The sequence below is a fragment of the Dreissena polymorpha genome, chromosome 10 (assembly GCF_020536995.1).
Source record: "Dreissena polymorpha isolate Duluth1 chromosome 10, UMN_Dpol_1.0, whole genome shotgun sequence".
Lineage (NCBI taxonomy): Eukaryota > Metazoa > Mollusca > Bivalvia > Myida > Dreissenidae > Dreissena > Dreissena polymorpha.
The window spans coordinates 67,055,828-67,078,471 of record NC_068364.1 but is presented as its reverse complement, the minus strand read 5'-3'; the positions used below and the strand labels follow the sequence as shown (position 1 = coordinate 67,078,471).

General features: G+C 36.8%; 2 protein-coding genes across 38 annotated transcripts in view; one reads left to right on the top strand and one right to left on the bottom strand.

Moving 5' to 3' along the window:
• LOC127848917 (integrator complex subunit 9-like) overlaps positions 1-1,617 on the top strand; it is a 41,961-nt gene extending 40,344 nt beyond the window's left edge. For all 34 annotated transcript variants that reach the window (XM_052381611.1, XM_052381628.1, XM_052381627.1 and 31 more), the window contains 2 exons: positions 388-444; positions 909-1,617. In XM_052381611.1, coding sequence (XP_052237571.1) covers positions 388-444; positions 909-1,028 — 177 coding nt within the window. In that variant the 3' untranslated portion in view covers positions 1,029-1,617. The remainder of the gene's footprint in view (positions 1-387; positions 445-908) is intronic.
• Positions 1,618-22,644, bottom strand: part of LOC127848915 (serine/threonine-protein kinase ULK4-like) — a 74,946-nt gene continuing 53,919 nt past the window's right edge. For 3 of the 4 annotated variants that reach the window (XM_052381604.1, XM_052381605.1, XM_052381606.1), the window contains 11 exons: positions 22,239-22,385; positions 20,232-20,367; positions 16,647-16,788; positions 14,664-14,769; positions 14,079-14,217; positions 13,493-13,538; positions 10,605-10,712; positions 9,543-9,650; positions 8,389-8,463; positions 6,815-6,903; positions 1,618-2,200 (listed from right to left, as the gene is read on the bottom strand). In XM_052381604.1, coding sequence (XP_052237564.1) covers positions 2,131-2,200; positions 6,815-6,903; positions 8,389-8,463; positions 9,543-9,650; positions 10,605-10,712; positions 13,493-13,538; positions 14,079-14,217; positions 14,664-14,769; positions 16,647-16,788; positions 20,232-20,367; positions 22,239-22,385 — 1,166 coding nt within the window. In that variant the 3' untranslated portion in view covers positions 1,618-2,130. Of the gene's footprint in view, positions 2,201-6,814; positions 6,904-8,388; positions 8,464-9,542; positions 9,651-10,604; positions 10,713-13,492; positions 13,539-14,078; positions 14,218-14,663; positions 14,770-16,646; positions 16,789-17,717; positions 17,854-20,231; positions 20,368-22,238; positions 22,386-22,644 lie in introns of those variants that run through there. The other variant, XM_052381608.1, reaches the window with a different exon arrangement.

Here is a 22,644-nt window from a genome sequence, read left to right as displayed (position 1 = left end):
TAGATATCAACTAGATGCAACTGCTGACCAAGTTTGGTGAAGATCGGATGAATACAATTTGAAATAGAGTCCGGACAAAGTGGCCCCTTTGAAAATGCACTTATTGACCCTATGACCTAGTTTTTGACCCGGCATGACCCATATTCGAACTTGGCCTAGATATCAACTAGATGCAACTGCTGACCAAGTTTGGTGAAGATCGGATGAATACAATTTGAATTAGAGTCCGGACAAAGTGATGCCTTCCGCCCGCCGCCCGCCGCCCGCCCGCCCGCCCGCCGCCAAGGGGTTTCACATAATACGTCCCGTATTTTATACGGGCGTATAAAAATTGCGCAGTCAATAATAAATGAAATAAATAGTAAATGTGACAATGTTGTGTTACAGCAAGGAATATCAGATGTTAAGTTGGAGGAGACAGAAGAAAAGGCAATCATAGAACTGGTAAGTAATCTCTATGATCTTGTTAAACAGCATGACAGTGTATCTTAATCTTTCTCGAGTAAAGCTGGAATGTTGTTATCTTCGTTTTTAGCCTTCAGTCATTTCGTTGTTAGTTGGATGATTTTTCAGCATAAGTTTGTGGAGCGAAATACTCCCTAATTTCTCAAGCGATTAAATTGTTATTAAAGTACATTTATATGCCATCAGCACAATGTTAAAATGTTCAATAATCTTGTTTTATGCCCATGTTTGCTACACAAATCTAGTTGGTTATTTTGTCTTTTTAAGCAATACACCTACAATAATGTTTGGCCTTTTTTTAAATAACGCTATTGGTGAAAAAAATAACTTTTGAGAATGTGTTCAAGCACTTTTCTGGTTTTCCAAGAGACATGTCTTATAGTTCACTCAACACAACACATGTCTCAAGTATACGGAATTTGCAGCCGACTTTTCATTTTCAGCCAAACGATGACATACTGATACAAGTGGAAAATGGTTCTACCCACATCATGTGTGGCGGGGACGAAAGTGTGCGAGTGAAAATCAGAGACGCCTTGCTTCAGTGTCTGCAGAAATTGTGATCTACTACTAAGGCTGATAAAATGGGGAACTAAAATAGGGACTGAAGAAACTGTTAACTGAATTAGGGGCTGAAGAAATTGTGAACTAAAATTGGGGCTGAAGAAATTGTGAACTAAAATTGGGGCTGAAGAAATGGTGAACTTAAATTGGGGCTGAAGAAATGGTGAACTAAAATAGGAGCTGACAAGATTGTGAAATAAAATAGGGGCTGAAGAAATTGTGAACTAAAATAGGGGCTGAAGAAATTGTGAACAACCACAGTGCAGGAGAAATTTAAAACTTGAATAATTGAATATATCTCTGATCCACAGTATTTCAGAAATTTGTAGCTGTAAATACAGAGTTGACTGGAAAGTGAATAATTTACAAAATGTCTTAAGAAATTTATAAACATGCTGAAGAAAATTTTGTAGAATCAGACAGTTAACAATACTGGCGTTTGTGCTTTTCTGGCATATAGTGTTATATGGCATAGATTTGTTTGTTTGATTGACTTTGAATCTTCACCTAGGTTATGAGGTCAAATGAGAAGATATTTGTAGATTACTTGAAGGAAATATTAATAATGCTTGATAAAGCGACAAAGCATTTTGTTGTTGTGTGCTACTTTATTAATATTCAATCACTAACACAACAATAAAAATACATTACAATACAGTTTCATACACATATTTGAATAGATGTAAATGTAAATGTCATAATTTGATTAAGACGAGATAAACAGTCCCACTCGGAACATAGAAATATCAGCTGTGACTCATCCGATCAAGGAACACATTTTCTTAACCCTTTGCATGCTGGGAAATTTGTCGTCTGCAAAAATGTCGTCTGCTGAATTTGTAAAATAAGCATTTTCTTTAATTTTTTTTCAAAGAATACTATAGGAATAGCAAACATTTTGGCGTCTCATCTGGATCCAAACTGTTTGCAAAGGCCTTTAAAATTCGGTTCCCGCATTGAAAGTGTTAATTCTTTGTTTTTTATTTGTCACTAATAAAATGTGTCACACACAACATGGCTTGGTTGGGGAGTATTTTTTTAACAGAATTCAATGGTCCTCTATTAACAATTTATTGTTCTTTTTCTTCCGAATTGCGCAGTTTACTTAAGATGTCCAGTCATTTTTAGTATTTCTGCAGCCAATGATGAGAGAGACACATCTGCATGGGAACTGAAAAACAGAAGATGACAACAAGTGAACTATATTAATAAAGCTTTCTTAGAAAATAAGCATAAATTAATTTGCTCTTCAAGACAAGATGTGTTTGTGAAACACAATGTCCCCCTATATGATGTTTGACATTGTAGGATGACCTTGACCTTGTGAAGGATGACCTTGACCTTTCACCACTCAAAATGTGCAGCCCCATGAGATACACATGCATGCCAAATATCAAGTTGCTATCTTCAATATTGCAAAAGTATTCATAAAATAAGCGATTTGGGCCACATATATTTGACCTCTGACCTTGAAGGATGACCTTGACCTTGACCTTTCACCACTCAAAATGAGCAGCTCCATGAGATGCACATGCATGCCAAATATCAAGTTGCTATCTTCAATATTGCAAAAGTATTCATAAAATGAGCGATTTTGGCCACATATAATTGACCTCTGACCTTGAAGGATGACCTTGACCTTTCACCACTCAAAATGTGCAGCTCCATGAGATACACATGCATGCCAAATATCAAGTTGCTATCTTCAATATTGCAAAAGTATTCATAAAATGAGCGATTTTGGCCACATATATTTGACCTCTGACCTTGAAGGATGACCTTGACCTTGACCTTTCACCACTCAAAATGTGCAGCTTAATGAGATACACATGCATGCCAAATATGAAGTTGCTATCTTCAATATAGCAAAAGTTATTGCAAAATGTTAAAGTTGGCGCAAACAGACAGACAGACCAACAGACAGGGCAAAAACAATATGTCCCCCACTACTATAGTGGGGGACATAAAAAAATAACTTTAAGGAAACGCACAGTTTTAGAAATAAATACAATGAAAATCAACCAATATATTCTATACCGTAACTAAAAACAGTCCTGAATAATTTCAAGGCATTTCTTGTTTTTATGTACCGGGGGTATTTTCATTCAACTAAATTCCTTTTCTCTTATTATGCTTGGGGATAGTACAGATCATTGAATAAAAAACTGAAAAATAAATTACTGATAAAAGTCAATCTGCAGAAACAAACCATTCATGACATTTGACCTTCAATTAAGACCGTGTGCTTTCAACTTGGAGCCAAAGAATTGTACATGAAACTTCCAAAATGATAAATTTACATCCTCCTAATCATTAACATTTTCCAGAATGGAAATAAAAGCTTATAACCTTTGACTCTGACTTGTGACGTGACCTTTCAAAATTATTTTATGCACCAAGTATGTTAAAAGGGAATAATACTTATAAGTAATATGAAGTAATATTAACATCCTATGTTACAGAGCGGAAACAATAATTTACTACCCTTGATCTCAAATTGTGACTTGGACCATAAACTTAGAAGTAGGAGGGGTTGAAAGAGGCACCTTGTCTGGCTACTAATAATCCAAAATAATATTTAAATACTCCCAGGCAACATAAAAGTTAAAGAGCAGAGAGATAAAATCATGAATTTTAATCTTGAATTGTGACCATGTCAGTTTACATAAGTGTATTAATGTAATATGCAACACAAAATCAAATCATGGGGAATAATAAGCAAGTGAAATAAGAATCCACCCAAGCATTTAGAATTTACAGAGTGGAAACAAAAGTTAATTTGTCCATGGTTATTAAAAAACACACGTTAACACACAACAAATTAGTCAAATGCATGTTCATGTTCTGTTGTCCCAGATTAGCCTGTGCAGTCCGCATGGGCTTATCCGGGACAGCACTTTCAGCTTTTAAGAAATCTTTTGTTTAATAATGTCCCTTCTGAAAAATAGAGCTGTAACGATTCGATTTGATGCATCGAAAAACTGGTTCAACGATTCGATTTCGATACCACTACGGCCAATTTCGATTGGATTCACTGCAATATCGATTGATCCGCATTTTAAACCTTACTTTCAAAATCCGTCCTATAAACGTTATTGTCATTTGTAATACGTCTTGTGATTGATAAATAGCCAATATGGCATCCAATTAGTGAATGAATAACATGCTAAGCATTACATAAGCCGGTAAAATGGCTTCTTCAACCGCGCTAAAAGTCGCAACGTCAAAATTAAAATCAAATTTATGGAAACATTTTGGGTTTCGGGAAGGTTCTGATGCAAAGGCAACTGTCAAAACGTGTTTTGTTGACGTAAGTTATTCTAAATCTGGAAGCACTACAAATTTGAGGCAACATTTAAAGAGAAAATACTTGGTTGATATTTCAGATGTGATACATTTTGCATTTTATGTTATTTAAGTATAACTCAACATGAAGTTTTGTTCAATAAATTTGTTACTTATAAAACAATGTTGCGTTTTTAAATTGTACAACATAATAAGTTAATAACAAACACCAAACATATTAATTAATTCCCTGGACAAACCAAACATGAATTAGTTTTCAAAATAAGCAGCAAATAGTTTAATTTGAATCGACTCGAAAATAATCGAATCGGACCTTTTGGTATTGAAATCAAATCGGATGTTGGGCGAGTCGTTACAGCTCTACTGAAAAACAAGAGGGCCATGATGGCAAACTTGGTAGCGTTCTTGAGTTATCATTCGGAAACCATTTTTCTAAGTTGAGTCACCGTGACCTTGACCTTTGACCTAGTGACCTGAAAATCAATAGGGGTCGTCTGCAAGTCATGATCAATGTACCTATGAAGTTTCATGATCCTAGGCGTAAGCTTTCTTGAGTTATCATCCGGAAACCATTTTACTGTGTCAAGTCACCGTGACCTTGACCTTTGACCTAGTGACCTGAAAGTCAATAGGGGTCATCTGCGAGTCATGGTCAATGTACCTATGAAGTTTCATGATCCTAGGCGTAAGCATTCTTGAGTTATCATCCAGAAACTATTTTCTAAGTTGAGTAACCGTGACCTTGACCTTTGACCTCGTGACCTGAAAATCAATAGGGGTCATTTGCGAGTAATGATCAATGTACCTACGATTGCATGATCCTAGGCATAAGTGCTCTTGAGTTATCATCCAGAAACCATTTTACTATTTCGGGTCACCATGACCTTGACCTTTGACCTAGTGACCTGAAAATCAATAGGGGTCATCTGCGAGTCATGATCAATGTACCTATGAAGTTTCATGATCCTAGGCATAAGCGTTCTTGAGTTATCATCCGGAAACCATTTTACTATTTCGGGTCACTGTGACCTTGACACTTGACCTAGTGACCTGAAAATCAATAGGGGTCATCTGCGAGTCATGATCAATGTACCTATGAAGTTTCATGATCCTAGGCATAAGCATTCTTGAGTTATCCTCCGGAAACCATTTTACAATTTCGAGTCATCGTGACCTTTGACCTAGTGACCTGAAAATCAATAGGGGTCATCTGCGAGTCATGATCATTGTACGTATCAATTTTCATGATCCTAGCCATAAGCGTTTTTGAGTTATCATCCGGATACCATTTTACTATTTCGGGTCACCATGACCTTGACCTTTGACCTAGTGACCTGAAAATCCTGAGTTATCATCCGGAAACCATCTGGTGGACGGATGGACAAACGGACGGACATACGGACGGACTGACATGTGCAAAACAATATACACCCTCTTCTTTGAAGGGGGGCATAACTATTAGATGTCATACTGAATTTGGTAGCCCTTGGCCCTACGGTTATGGACAAAAAGATTTTTAAAGTTTGCACAAAATAGGCTTTATATAAGCATATGTTCATTTTTGTGACCCCCGAGGAAGGGTCAAATTTGACCCCAGGGGCATAATTTGAACAAATTTGATAGAGGACTATTAGATGTCACTACATACAAAATTTGGTAGCCCTATGCCATACGGTTATGGACAAAAAGATTTTTAAAGTTTGCACAAAATAGGCTTTATATAAGCATATGTTCATTTTTGTGACCCCCGGGGCAGGGTCAAATTTGACCCCAGGGGCATTATTTGAACAAATTTGGTAGAGGACTATTAGATGGCACTACATACCAAATTTGGTAGCCCTATGCCATACGGGTATGGACAACAAGATTTTTAAAGTTTGCACAAAATAGGCCTTATTTAAGCGTATGTTAATTTTTGTGACCCCCGGGGCAGGGTCAAATTTGACCACAGGGGCATAATTTGAACAAACTAAGTAGAGAACTATTAGATGTCACTACATACCAAATTTAGAAGGCCCAACGATTATGGACAAGAAGTTTTTCAAGTTTGCACAAAATAGGCTTTATATAAGCATATGTTCATTTTTGTGACCCCTGGACAGGGTCAAATTTGAACCCAGGGGCATAATTTGAACAAATTTGGTAGATGACTATTAGTTGTCTCTACATACCAAATTTGATAGCCCTAGGCCCAATGGTTATGATCGAAAAGATTTTGAAAGTTTTCACAAAATAGGCCTTATATAAGCAAATTTTATATTTTGTGACCCCACGGGGCAGGGTTAAATTTGACCCCAGGGGCGTAATTTGAACAAATTTGAAAGAGGTTCACCCCAGGAACATTCCTGAAAATTTCATCAGAATTGGACCAGTAGTTAAGGAGAAGAAGTGTTTAAAGGAAAAGTTAACGCACGCACAACGGACACAGGACCATGACAAGCCCCGCAAAGTGTAATCCCTGATTAGCCTGTGTGTTTACCTGGCAGTCTTAACAAGATTCTTGATGGTGCTTGCCAGGCCCTCCCCCTGGGTCTTCATGCTGTCGCGGTGGGACTTGTCAGTGCTCACCTGAAATACAAATGGGCATTGTGTGTGTGATTGACTTAAACCTTGCTCTAGGAAAACAGCGCTTAATGCCTGTGTGTAGTGATGTTTCAGATAAGTCTGTGCCGTTTTTCACAGGCTAATCAGGGACGACACTTTCCACTGTTATGGTATTTTTTGTTTAAAGGAAATCTCTCTTCCTTAAGGAAATTCCCGTTTAAGCCATAAGTGTCGTCCCTGATTAGTGTGTGGGGACTGCACAGGCTAATCTGGGTTGACACATAACACACATGCTTTAAGCTCCATTTTCCCAGACAGCAGCTCATTTTGATTGCCCTCTGAAGATTTGGTTTGGGGAGAGAATGCAAGACACAGGAGAAAACCAGTTTCAGAGACGCCACTGAATCTTCTATTAGCACGTGTAAAGCACCTAGTGAACTGCATCCCAGTTGTACAAACACTTGACAGGTTATGGTTTGCCAGTCTTTTCCTGGCGTATCTACGGGTCCGATTCCCAAAGCAAAATGGTGAAAAACATTGCTGATATGAAAAGAAAATCTCAATTCCAATTTTTATTTTAGTGTCTGATTATTATACTTTAATTTAGTTTCAATAATATCTAACAAAATATATTACTATAATTAATGATATATATGATCTTGTTCTTCTGAATTGAATTATTATGAAGAGTGCATTCGTTTTTCCCGATTCGGTGGACTTTTCACCCCAAAAAATTCCCAATTCAGAAATATGATTTTTTCCCCAAAATGGTTTAGCAGGGGTTCAAACGTTTGACATCTGATATCTGTTGCCAAATGGTTAAAAAAAGGTCATAGAACAATTCCTTTCACAAGAATTGCCTCTTGAAAATTTGGAGGGATTTGATAAAAATTATCTTAATATTCTGGAATCACTGCATATATATGCAATTGTCATTTTTCCAATCTGTCAACAAAGTTATAGCTTTCTGTATGGTTGGCAATATTTGAAATGTTATTGAATCATTATCATCTGGTTATTCAGCTGTTGTGGTGTTAAGTCTTAAAACAGATTTTGGCATGTATTGACGTTTGTCATTAAATGCTTTAAATTGATTATTGCAAATATTGGAGCTAAATTGCTCCAGTAAAAAACAATAATAAAATAAAACTAAAGAAAGGAAAAAAAGTGATTCTCAACAGGGCTCGAACTTGTAGGTTTTTAAATCATCAAACAATGCATATAATCCCAAACACCAAAACGTAAAACGGTCCCATTAATGCATTAACGCTTCTCTGAAAATATGTTCCATAATAAAACTTTTGTCAAATAATGTTATAAAAGACATTACACTGATAGGTGAAAATGATTACTGAGTCCCTAAGTACAAGCATACGAGATAAGTTCAGGGCATATTAAAAATCATCTCTTATCCCAACATATTCTAACAATTAAGAACTCATAAAGCGTTATTATACGTAGGTTCATATTAAACAATAAACAAGCAGTCGACTTAGATAAAGACCGTACCAGTCTTTTGATGACCCGCAACAGGACTTTCTGCTTCTTGGCATCCGCTTTCTTCAGAGCTTTACTGTAGAAATCCTGTAAGTTCAGGCATAAGTTGTTATCATTTGTTTCTTCTTTTTTTTCAACATTTTTAATTCAAGATTGCAAGCAAATAAATATACAATAAGAAAAATAACACAATCATTTAATGCAATCAGAGTTTTAATTATTATTTTCCACTGCAGAATCTGTAGTCAATCATTCCCATGTAAAAAAATAATAACCATTTGAACACTCAGTAATGCGTTTGGAGCAGACACTGTTAGAACATTTGGCGTTTATTATGTAACGTCAAATGTTACTTTTTTTTTGTCTTAACAAGATTCATTTAGAAAATACAAGCTTTGACCTAGCAAGGATGTTGGTTGCACTTCCTATTCCATTTTTCAAAAACATAACACACATCTTTCCAACATATTGATACTACGCCTATCAAAAAATTGGGGGCGTAGTTGATATGGTGTCAGCCTAGTGGTCGGGATTTACTGGGTTTGATCTCTTCTCTGTGAACATTCTCCAAATTTCTTGAGACACTGTTAAGTAATGATTCAAACCAAGAAACTGACAGGAAGAATGTCTTAATAAGCCAAAGGCTTATGGTACAATTAAGCTTACATAAATTGGTCATAACTTAGATATCCATAAAGTGTTGTCTTGCAGCAACCTTGCATGTTAGAACTAGGTCAATACTTCTCTTGCTGACTAATATATTGGGTGAAGTAGGGGTATGCATCAACTAGTTTAAGACCTTATTCCATATTTCTTTTTGATATTTCAGTGAAGTCCTAGGTCTAAGAATGATTGAATCAAACTGCTTAATCAAACGTGCGTGAAGTGTCGTCCCAGATTTACCTGTGCAGTCTGAATGGGCTAATCAAGGACATGATTTTCTGTTTTAATGGATTTTTAAAAATATAACGTGCGTTTAAAACAATAACTAAATTTAGGCAGAAAGTGTTGTCCCAGATAAGCCTGTGCAGACTGCACTTTACACACATGCATTAAGCCTAGTTTTCCCACAACCCGGCTTAAATGTATAATTATCTACTTAAACAATGTGTATATGTCCGAATGCCTTCTTTGCTTACTATTTGATTTACTGTTATACCACTCACCATGTTTTCTGGACTGAGGGCTTCTTTATGCTCGCCTCCAAAAAGCTGTACTAGCAGAGACAGGCACTTACAGGCCAGGTCATGGATGTCTGTGTCCTCATGGGTCAACTGAAACAATCAATCACTCATCAACATCATAATATAAAAACATTTTGATTGGTCAGTATTTTAAGACTGTGTCGTTGTCAAGCAGACTAGCGAGGTCTGTGAGTGCCTTGCTAAAATGTTTCAAACATTTCCATTGGTTGCTATTTTTAGAGCCAGTATGTCACTCACCAGTTGTGTGAGCAGACTAGTGAGGTTTGTGAGTGCCTTGTTCACATGTAACAAACATGTTCATTGGTTGCTATTTTTAGAGCCTGTATGTCACTCACCAGCTGTGTGAGCAGACTAGTGAGGTCTTTGAGTGCTTTGTTCACATGATGTAACAAAAATGTTCATTGGTTGCTATTTTTAGAACCAGTATGTCACTCACCAGCTGTGTGAGCAGACTAAGTGAGGTCTTTGAGTGCCTTGTTCACATATAACAAATATGTTCATTGGTTTTTATTTTTAGACCTAGTATGTCACTCACCACCTGTGTGAGCAGACTAGTGAGGTCTGTGAGTGCATTGTTCACATGTAAGAAACATGTTCATTGGTTTCTTTTAGAACCAGTATGTCACTCACCAGCTGTGTGAGCAGACTACTGAGGTCTGTGAATGCCTTGTTCACATGTAACAAACATTTTCATTGGTTGCTATATTTAGAGCCTGTATGTCACTTACCAGATGTGTGAGCAGACTTGTGAGGTTTGTGGGTGCCTTGTTCACATGTAACAAACATGTTCATTGGTTGCTATTTTTAAAGCCTGTATGTCACTCACCAGCTGTGTGAGCAGACTAGTGAGGTCTGTGAGTGCCTTGTTCACATGTAACAAACATGTTCATTGGTTGCTATTTTTAGAACCAGTATGTCACTCACCAGCTGTGTGAGCAGACTAGTGAGGTCTGTGAGGGCCTGGTTCACATGTAACAAACATTTTCATTGGTTGCTATTTTTTAGAACCAGTATGTCACTCACCAGCTGTGTGAGCAGACTAGTGAGGTCTGTGAGTGCCTTGTTTTGCAGCAGCAGGTGCTCTGCATCCTCTGTCTCCTTGCTGGACGCCTCTCCACCCGCCTTCTTAGCCTGTTGAAGGTAGAGACAATTCAAATTAGCCTCACTCTAGGAAAAAAGGGCTTAATGCATGTGAATAAAATGTCGGCCCAGAACAGCCTGTGCAGTCTGCAGGGACAACACTTTCAGCTTTTATGTGTTTTATTATGAAAAGGAAGTATCTTTTTAGCAAAAAGATAATTAAGGCAGAAGTGTTGGCCCTGATGAGCCTGTGCAGACTGCACATGCACATTGGGGACAATGATTAATGTGTATGCATTAAGCCCCATTTCCCAGAACATGGCTCAGATACAGGACATCTAGTTGTAAAAAACAAAAATAAATTTCCTATATGGGAAACAAATTAAGTCTAGCTTTTGAGGTACTGGGGATGTAAACGAAAGATCTTTATTTTCTGAAAGTTTAAATTGAACATTTAACTTAAATCTTCATTGTCTGTATAGGTATATACTCGCAGTCTGTTCAGGTTTTATGCTGTTGGCTGCTCATCATTATCTAAGGGTTGGAAATGAAGCCTTTAAAATATGAATTTAGTAATAAAGGTCTTTAATTAAATTTAACTTTCTATGGGACTACAAATGCGTTAAGATACGTATCTAAGTGGTAAAAGGGTTAACAAGAACAACATCACTTAAGTGCTTTATTTTCTCTGTTTATCATAATAAGGTAGAAGAAGTGTCCTGTTTAGCCAGCTCTGAACACAGGACACATAAAAAATATAAATCTCACAATTAACGACATAGTTATGGCTCAGACAAGCTCATTTATGGCCATTTTTGACCTTTGAACTCAAAGTATTACCTTGACCTTGGAGATATTGACGTAATTCTTTCGCGCGACACACCGTCCAAAGATTGTGAATAAATGTGCCAATTGATTTTAAAATCTCACAATAAACAACATAGTTATTGCCCAGACAAGCTCATGTATGGCCATTTTTGACCTTTGAACTCAAAGTGTGACCTTGATCTTGGAGATATCGATGTTATTCTTTCGCGCGACACACCGTCCAATTATGATGAACAAATGCGCCAAATGATTTTAAAATCTCACAATAAATGACAAAGTTATGGCCCAGACAAGCTCATTTATGGCCATTTTTACCTTTGAACTCAACGTGTGACCTTGACCTTTGAGATGTCGACTTACTTCTTTCGCGCGATACACCGTCTATTGATGGTGAACAAATGTGCCAAATGATTTTAAAATCGCACAATGAACAATATAGTTATTGCCCAGACAAGATTTCGGGACAGACTGATCAAACGACAGACAGACCGACAAAGTGACTCATATATAGCCCCCATTACCAATGGTAATGGGGGTATAACAACCAGCACAAACAGCATCTGCAATCAATTCATCTAGCCCAAATACACTCTAGACTGCAATGATATTAGGGGATGGTGCACTGAGAGTACCCAATACATATCTGTTAGTCTTTGCAAAGAGTACCAGAAACAGAATGACCAACAGCAGGATGAATGTAAGATTGCTGGTAAGAATGTTGCAGTTTTATTCATGTTTGTATTTTGTTTCATGTGTTTGTGCCCTGACAAATGCTTTCCTTCTTTGTCAGACTACTTCCAAAGCAGTCATACTATTTGTGGACAAATGCTTTAAATATAGCTGCAGATATAATTATACAATATTTGGTAAGGGCCGGTGGCTTTGTATATAATAATTAGATTTGAATAAATCTATATTTAAATTTTTTGGGAAAAATAAAAAATATAAAAGGTCAAATAATATTTCAGACTGAGAATATAATTGAATCCTCTAAGGTTACTAAAAGTCCTGGCAGTGCTCATGATAAATATTTGAGTGAAAGAGTACTGTTACTCCCTTAATTTAATTATTAAATGGTATTCACTCAAAGATAAGTAAAACTATGAATATCAATATTTGCTTTAATGGATTTAATATATACAATTGCTAAAGCATTTATTTAATGGGTTCATTTCTCTTTGCTTTGGTAAATACAATATTATCAAAAGTATATGAGAAATCATTTAAAAACAAGAGATGAGTTTGTCAGAAACACAATGCCTCCTATTGTGCCGCTTTGAAGCTATATATTTGACCTTTGACCTTGAAGAATGACCTTGACCTCGACCTTTCAACACTCAAAATGTGCAGCTCCATGAGATACACATGCATGCCAAATATCAAGTTGCTATCTTCAATATTGCAAAAGTTATGACCAAGGTTAAAGTTTTGTGACACACACAATGAATGACTGACTGACTGACAGACTGACTGACTGACACAGTGACAGACAGACAGGCCAAAAACAATATGCCCCCGATCTTTTGATCCGGGGTCATAAAAAATGTTTATTATTTTCTAAAAGGGTATCATTTCAAATCAATCACATCAACTGGAAGGATTTTAAATGAATCTAGATACTGCGATTTTTGATAAAGTATTTTAATTTACTCTCAAATCCTTTAATGCAGAACCCCGTTTTCAGTAACAAAAGTTTAACTTATTTTAACCCTTTCCCACTCAGAAGCAAAGTGAAAATGGCTATGTGCAAACAGCATAAAACCAGAACAGCCGGCGAGTAACTCGCCGTCTGTTCAGGTTTTATGCTGTTTGCTACTCATCCGTATCTTAGGGTTGGAAATGAAGCCTTTCAAACTTGAATATATTAAGAAAGAACTTAAATTTAATGTGATTTTTTTAAGGACTTTAAATGCGTCAAAGTGCGTTTCTGAGTGGTAAAGGGTTATGGTAGGGTGGAATTTCAGTGAAAGTGACAAGACAGTGAAAATTCACAGCAAACACACCTGCTGACCAACCTGTAGAGCTTTCCGCACGAAGTCAGACACGTACCTGCAGAGTATAAATAAGTCAGACACATACCTGCAGAATATAAATAATCTGGAAAAATGCAATACACAGGGGTTACACATATACTGGGTATTTAGCTGATTTCCTGATTTTCAATGCTAAATTTGCTCAACCATCTGTTCTATACATTAGAACTGACTGATTAACTTCTTTATAACCCCTCCCTGAAGGGACATAATTAAGATTTTTAAAGGAACAGGAAGAAGTGAGTTTGAAAAATAAATACGTATGGCCTAAATTTATTAAACTGCTGCCATTATAAATATGAGCCTTGCTCTGTGAAAATGGTGCATAATGCACAGGCTAATCAGGGATGACACTTTCCGCCTAAACTGGATTTCCACTATGAGGAGGCTTCATTTACATGAAAAATACAATAAAAGCAGAAAGTGTTTTCCCTGATTAGCATGTGCTGACTGCACAGGAATATTTGGGACGACACTTTACGCACATGCATTAAGCCCCATATTCCCAGAGCAAGGCTCAGAATGGTTTTTGCTTGAACTATAAACGAGCCCTCACTTAAAGAGTCCATGGAGTGTCTCCAGTAGAGTCTGCAGCATGGAGAGGACCACCTTGCTGTCCACGCCTGCCTGGTCCTCCCCAGCAAAACACGCAGCGGACACCTCGAAGAATATCGTCGTGAAGTAGTCTATCAAACCTGTACACGGGGAAAAAAGTATCTTGTTGTGTACATGGACATGGGAAAGTATACAGAGCTTGAATCAAAACACGCAGCAGAGACCTCGAAGAATATCGTTGTGAAGTAGTCTATCGAACCTGACATGGGAAAAGTCTATCGAACTGAAGCAGTATATCAAACCTGGACAAGGGAAAAGTACAGAGATTGAATCAAAACATGCTGAAAACACCTGGAAGAATATCTTTGTGAGCAAGTCTTTCAAACCTTCACATGGGGAAGAGAATATCATCGTGAAGAAGCCTATCAAACCTGTTCATGGGAAAAAGTACGCCCTGCAAACATCATGAAGCATATCATCTTGAAGAAGCCTATCAAACCTGTTCATGGGATAAAGAACACTAAACTCCCTGCAGACAGCATGAAGCATATCATCTTGAAGTAGTCGTGGACTAAACTCAACTTACCCTGCTCATACAGGTCCCTCATGTTGGTTTCCTTGTGCCCTACCAGGCAGTTCAGGATCCCAGCTATACTCTGCATGGCACTGCTCAGGGGGTTGTTCTGGTGATCCTTTGAACATGCATGGCAAAATATGTGAGCTTTAATTGTTATATGCTGGTAATTGTAATTTTTTAAGCAATAAACTATAAAGCAAGATCTCATCCAATACTTTATCTGAAACTCATAATATACATACAATAATTTTCCTTTTTAATAGGTATGTAAATATCAGCACTGAAGGCCAACTTTCTTGTATTACATACCAGTCATTATTGTATGTTCAATAATATTATTCCATATTATATTCTTCTTCATTATTCTTCTTCTGCATCATCATCACCATGATCATAATGACAATTTATATTATACTTAATATCAGCATAATTATTATAATCATTAACATTATTAGTATTATTATCATTATTATTTACCTATTTTAATAATAAGCAGAAGTAGTATGTATTACTATTATTAATATTCCTATGCATTTTCATCATAACTGGCTACCAAGTATTATTATTTTCATTATCATTATCATTGCTATTATAATTTTTACTACAACTATTACAATGCATGATTATCATAAGTGACTACCAATAATTATAATCATTATAACTATGCATTATTATAATAAATGACAACCAATTATTACAATCATTATAACTATGCATTATTATTAGAAGTGACTACTAATCATTATAATCATTATAACCAGGGATCATATTTTCCCGCAACATCAATCGGTCCGGATATAAATGGGGAAAAGTATCCGAAAATGTGCATCCGAAATTATGACAAATTACGTTAAAAAATATACCATTGATTTTGCCATTCATGAAGGTGGTATAAAACATGTACAAGTTCTCAACTGGTTTTATCATTTGGTATTTCATTGTTGTTTCGTGTGCTGTTTTATCAGACTTGTTTCATCGTTGTCAATATTATTAATCTGTGTAAGTCTATACCGATGTTTTAAATTGTTGTCGACTCGATAATATCTTACAAACATGCACTGATCCAAAAAAATGTTTGTGCGTAGGTTGGCTACTGACAACAACAAACCAAATAATTAAGAATTAATTTGTTGTCAAATACCCACGACCACGTCCGATAGTTTAGATGCGTAGGGATTAAATCACGAGAGCCAAGCATTTGAAAACACGCATCTAATTGTCCGGTCGTGAGATATTCAACAACAAAGTATAAAGTACACGAATTATTTCGATTCTAACACGGTTTTACTAAAGATTTATTCAATGTATATTATTTTCTTGTGTACTATTTTATGTGAAGTTCCGCCCATAAAAATAACTTTCAGCTGTTCTGTCGATCAGATCCGCGACTTTCATTCATAATTATATTACCGGATTATTACGCTGGTGGAAAATGTATCGGCGTGTTTTGTTTAGTTACAGCGCGTGCATTAAGACGCGTCTTTTCGGATGCGTCTTTAATCCGCTGTTCACAAGTTTTTGATTCTTGGTCTGACGTGCAATAAACCGGTCCTGACCGGTTTAGAGACTGCAGCGAATGGTTTATCACACCTAATCGAGATAAGAATGTCATTAGGGTGTGTTAGCATGTACACTGTGTAATCGATTTCATGACATGGGAATTTTAATAGCAAACAGAATCGGACCGACTGTTTGGGATTTTCAATCGGTCTTTCATGACCCCAATCGGTCTAGGACCGACAAAACCGAAAAAAATATGATCCCTGATTATAACTATGCATTATTATCGTAAATGACTAGAAATTATTATAATGATAATAACTATGCATTATTATCAGAAGTGACTACTTATCATTATAATCATTATAACTATGCATTATTATCGTAAATGACTAGAAATTATTATAATCATTGTAACTATGCATTATTATCATAAATGACTAGCAATTATTATAATCATTATAACTATGTATCATTATCATGTACAGTTACCAGTAGCACTTGGAAGATGACAGACACTAATCCCAGCTGCTGGAACTGCCTGATGAAGCCTCCATTGGACTCCAATAGAGCCAGCAACAGCTTCAGTCCATAGAAAGGCAGGGGGTCTTGGTCCAACAGAATCTGCTCATAGCTACAACAAACAACAACAACTTCAAGTCCATTGAAAGGCAGGGGGTCTTGGTCCAACAGAATCTGCTCATAGCTACAACAAACAACAGCAATTTCAGTTCATTGAAAGGCAGGAGTTCTTAGTCCAACAGAATCTGCTCATAGCTACAACAAACAACACAACTTCAAGTCCATAGAAAGGCAGGGGGTCTTGGTTCAACAGAATCTGCTCATAGCTTCAACAAACAACAGCAATTTCAGTCCATTGAAAGGCAGGAGTTCTTAGTCCAACAGAATCTGCTCATAGCTACAACAAACAACAACAACTTCAAGTCCATTGAAAGGCAGGGGGTCTTGGTCCAACAGAATATGCTCATAGCTATAACAAACAGCAACAGCTTCTGTCCATTGAAAGGCAGGGGGTCTTGGTTCAACAGAATCTGCTCATAGCTACAACAAACAACAACAACTTTAATCCATTGAAAGGCGGGAGTCTTGGTCGAACAGAATCTGCTCATAGCTGCAACAAACAACAACAGCTACAGTCCATAGAAAGGCAGGGGGTCTTGGTTCAACAGAATCTGCTCATAGCTACAACAAACAACAACAACTTTAATCCATTGAAAGGCGGGAGTCTTGGTCGAACAGAATCTGCTCATAGCTGCAACAAACAACAGTTACTTCAGTCCATTGAAAGGCAGGGGTTCTTAGTCAAACAGAATATGCTCATAGCTATAACAAACAGCAACAGCTTCAGTCCATTGAAAGGCAGGGGGTCTTGGCCCAACAGAATCTGCTCATAGCTGCAACAAACAACAACAACTTCAGTCCATTGAAAGGCAGGGGTTCTTAGTCCAACAGAATATGCTTGTAACTATAACAAACAACAACAGCTTCTGTCCATTGAAAGGCAGGGGGTCTTGGTCCAACAGAATATGCTCATAGCTACAACAAACAACAACAACTTCAGTCCATTGAAAGGCAGGGGTTCTTAGTCCAACAGAATATGCTCATAGCTATAACAAACAGCAACAGCTTCAGTCCATAGAAAGGCAGGGGGTCTTGGCCCAACAGAATCTGCTCATAGCTACAACAAACAACAACAACTTCAGTTCATTGAAAGGCAGGGGTTCTTAGTCCAACAGAATATGCTCATAGCTACAACAAACAACAACAACTACAGTACATTGAAAGGCAGGGGGTCTTGGACCAACAGAATATGCTCATAGCTACAACAAACAACAACATAATTGAACTGTTTCGTTCTTGTCAGAGTTTCTGGCATTTGTTAAAACCAACTGTTTGTGTAGTAGGTACAATATTTTAATATAAATTTATTAAGTCGTTTTCTTATCTGCAGAATATCCTACGAGACACATTAACCTACATTTTTAAGAAATACAATTTTTCTACAATTACTAACGGTGATCTTGACAGTTGGCCCCATATGCAAACAAGAGCACCGCAAAACGGATGCCACGCTCGGCTGCGGGTGCAGTTTTAAATAGATGAAAGCTTGTCAGAATTTTTTAGAGGTCACATTGACCTTGACCTTTGACCTAGTGACCCAAAAAATATGTGTGGCATGTAGAACTCATCAAGGTGCAGCTACATATGAAGTTTCAAAGTTGTAGGTTGAAGCACTTTGATTTTAGACCCAATGTTCAAAACCTTAACAAAATGTTAAGGTTTTAGCACGACGCGGACGGCGGACACGACGACGGACACCACACGACACGACACAACGAGCTGGCTATGACAATACCTCGGGTTTTCTCCGAAAACAGCCGAGCTAATTAAAAATGAAGTTGTTGTTCAATGTATATATGCTTGCATCACATTCTTGAGATTTTAAGCCAATAACCATTTTTCTATATTTAGTTACAGTGACATTCACCTTGATATTGTCCATCCAAAGTGCAAACCATGGACATAAAGTTTCTTATTACTAAGCTTCATTACAATTGATTGTTTTGTTCCAAGTTTGTGGGTACAAACAATTCTTCGATATCAACTAACAATGACCTTTCCCCCAGACTACCCATTTTCAATCCCATACTAGATATGTAACTATGTCATGTGCCTATGCCTTGTGAAATACAATATCCCAATTCATTATTGAGCAAAAAAACATGTATCTATATTTAGTAACTGTAACCTTGACCCAGCTTCAATCTCAAACAAGAGATGTGTTTGTCAGAATCACAATGCCCCTATTGCGCCGGTTTGAAATAAAATTTCAATATATCATTTGGCAGGTTTAGAAATTATCTCCCTTTTAAAGCTTATTACTTCTCTTGGATTGTATTTTTTTACTTTTGCCTTGAAGGATGACCTTGACATTGACCTTTCACCACTCAAAATAAGCAGCTTCATGAGATACACATGCATGCCAAATATCAAGTTGCTATCTTCAATATTGAAAAAGTTATAGCCAATGTTAAAGTTTTCGTACGGACAGACACCATAAATTTGACATTTGACCTTGAAGAATGACCTTGACCTTTCACCACTCAAATTGTGCAACTCCACAAGATACACATGCATGCCAAATATCAAGTTGATATCTTCAGTAGTGCAAAAGTTTTGGCCAATGTTAAAGTTTTCGGACGGAGGCACAGACTGACAGACGGACAGTTCAACTGCTATATGCCACTCTACCGGAGGCATACAAAAAGTTTTCGTGGAACGCAACTATGCATGTTTTTGCATGATAATAGCTCAATTAATTTTTTGGTTCCTGAGCAAAGTCCAATTATCTAGTTTTTAAAATGGTGACCATTACTACATGCATGCCACATGTAACACTAAAAAGGATATTAGGCATGTATATATTTTGTATAATAGCCAAATTGATTGTCAAATTAATAAAAACAAATTATTTTTCAATAATTCCTCAACATGAACTTGACCTCAACTCCAACCTCATCATAGGCAATTCAATGCTCACACTAGATACATTAAATTATTGTATGAAGTTTCATTACAATAAGAAAACATTGTAACAAGAAAACTATGCAGAAAATTCAAAAACATGTTATCTTAACTAATGTTTTTTCCCTTGAAGTATCATTTCTTTATGGCGCCTCTTTTTTTTTATTATTATTAAATGTATTGTCTTTTCGCTGAATTTCAAAATGTTCTTTCCTTGTTGTGCCCTTTTTGCTGACACTTCAAAATGTGCTTCAAATGAAACTTTAAAAATATAAGCCTCACTCTTGGAACTTTGGGCTCAATGCATGTGCCTACAGTGTTCTCCCAGATAAGCTGGGCAGTCTACACAGGCTTATCAGGGATGACGATTTCCACTTGTATGGTATTTTAGATTTTAAGAAAGTATCTTCTCTATGAAAATGAAGTTAAGGCAAAAAGTATTGTCCCTAATTAGCCTGAGCGGACTGCACAGGCTAATCTGGGACATGCTTTATGCCCAGTTTTCCCAGAGCAAAGCTTATGTTTCCTTACTGTGGGAAAAGCTTCTCGGCGATGATGGAATGCAGTTTCTTGGTGTCCACCTTGGCTACAGTCGTCACCGACTCCTGGGTCAGGAACACTGTTGCCATCTCTGAGAACAGGCTCAAAGACAGTACCCTGGTGTCCCCTAAAAATCACACACATTTCTCTCAACATAACTTTTGCGCTATAGAGTTTTCAGTTTTGTTCTCCAAATTTCTATTCAACATTACAGTCTTTGGTTTTGCTTTCAAAATTTCTTTAAAACTCTAGAATCTTCATTAGAATCTTCAGTTATCATGTCTGTTATGTTGTTTTTGTTGTTTGTTTTTAGTTTTTTGTTGTTGTTTTTTTCCTCCAAGTGTTTGGTAATTAAAAAGACTTAAATAAAATTTAATAAAAAGCCAACAATAGTTTTGCGTTAATGTAAACAAAAGCAAGGGACAAAATTGTCACAAAACCAGGTTTTCAATTTCAAAAAAAAGTCTGATAAAGGGAGACAACTCAAACTGAACTGATTGTTCAAACTTACCCCCTTGTTTCAAAATAAATCTATTTTTAGTCGTGGCCACCTTGACCTTGAAGATATTGACATAATTCTTTCATGCAACACACTGTCCAATGATGGTGAACAAATGTGCCGAATGATTATAAAATCTCACAATGAATGACATAGTTATGGCCCGGACAAGCTCATTTATGGCCATTTTTGACTCAAAGTGTGACCTTGACCTTAGAGATATTGACGTAATTCTTTCGCGCAACACACTGTCTAATGATGGTGAACAAATGTGCCAAATGATTTTTAAATCTCACAATGAACAACAAAGTTATGGCTCGGACAAGCTTGTTCCACCCGCCCGCCCACCAGCCCGCCCGCCTGCAGACATTTGCCATTCTAATTACCAGTTTTTTCCTTCGGAAAACCTGGTTAAAAATGGCAACACCATGAAATAAGTGTTCAACATTTTAGTTATTAATTTAATTAAAATAATTGTGCAATCCCAAGCTAGGGCTGCATGCACAATTGCATAAAAGCTCCTGCTATTGAGCACATTTTTTTTTTTAGAAACAGTGACCTTAATCTTGACCCTTCTGGCCCCAAACTGAATCACATGATAGGTATACATGTAAGCTACCTACACAAACAAAATCCAGCACAATAACTCTATAAACAGTCAAGCTATTACACAAAAATCAGATTTCCTAGTTTAAGTAAAAGTGACCTTGACCCAATTAGACCCAAATGAAATCCCATGATTTCACTGCATATATGCAAACTACACAAATTATTTCAAATCAATACCTCCATCCAAATATTTGTGATTCCCCAGAAACCAATTTCCTATTTTAAAGAACAGTAACAAAATAGAATCTTATGCCAGGTCTCCATGCAAGCTTTTAATATCCCAACTTCCATTAAGATTGGTCAATGCAAACTTAAATTATGGACCAGAAATAATATTTTTGCTTTTTCAATATTTTTAGTTTAAGTGACCTTTACCCTCATCTAATTGGCCCCAAATGCAATCCCAAGCTAGGCCTTTGTTTAAGCTACCAACGCACACACATTTCAGTTCGATTTCTCTTCTAAAATCAAGTTATTAAGCGCAAACTGTTTTTCTATTTTACGCAACATCTACCTTCTTTTAAGCCTGCAGCCCTACGGCCATATCTCAGTCTAAAAACAAGGATTTTTAACTTTTTCAAAGACTTTGTTAATGAACAACCTCATACCGTCCCATTGAAACCATTTTATTGAAAACTCTGACTGGTAATCCTGGCAAAGTTTTCCTAAATGTGAAAAGCCAATGTACTTAAATGACAAGCACCAAAGTGCAGAATTGTAAAAAAATACTAAGATTACATTTTTGAAAAACTAAAAACATAAGGGTTTTTTTATTTAGAGATCTGAACATACATTTTTAAGAATAATCAAGTCAAAAATATTACAAAATCGCCGTCAGCCATGTTATGCTATTTCATAAATTAAAATTTGGATCTGGTTGCTATGGTTACCGTTCTGGCTGACGACGAGCTCTGCGAGGGTGGGCAGCACAGTCGCCATGACAACCGCGCCGTGCTCCATGAGCAGCGTGGGATGCTGGGATATGCCCTCCACCACTGACATCACCGTGTTCACGAACTCTCCCACAGTAATCAGCCCTGCAATGATTCAGCAACTATTTAACCCAGTCACATACATTTGAGCCTCGCTCTGCGAAAAGGGGGTTTAATGCAGTCTGCATAGACTTATCAAGGACCACACTTATCGCACAAACTGGATTGAGATAAGTTTCAACTTTCTTCAAAACAAAAACTGTTATAAAAGTGGAAAATGTAATTTTATTCCTTAGTATATACTTTATTTTTTTGTTTTTTGGATAAAAATGTAAATGAATAGAAAATTGTAAATAAAATTTAT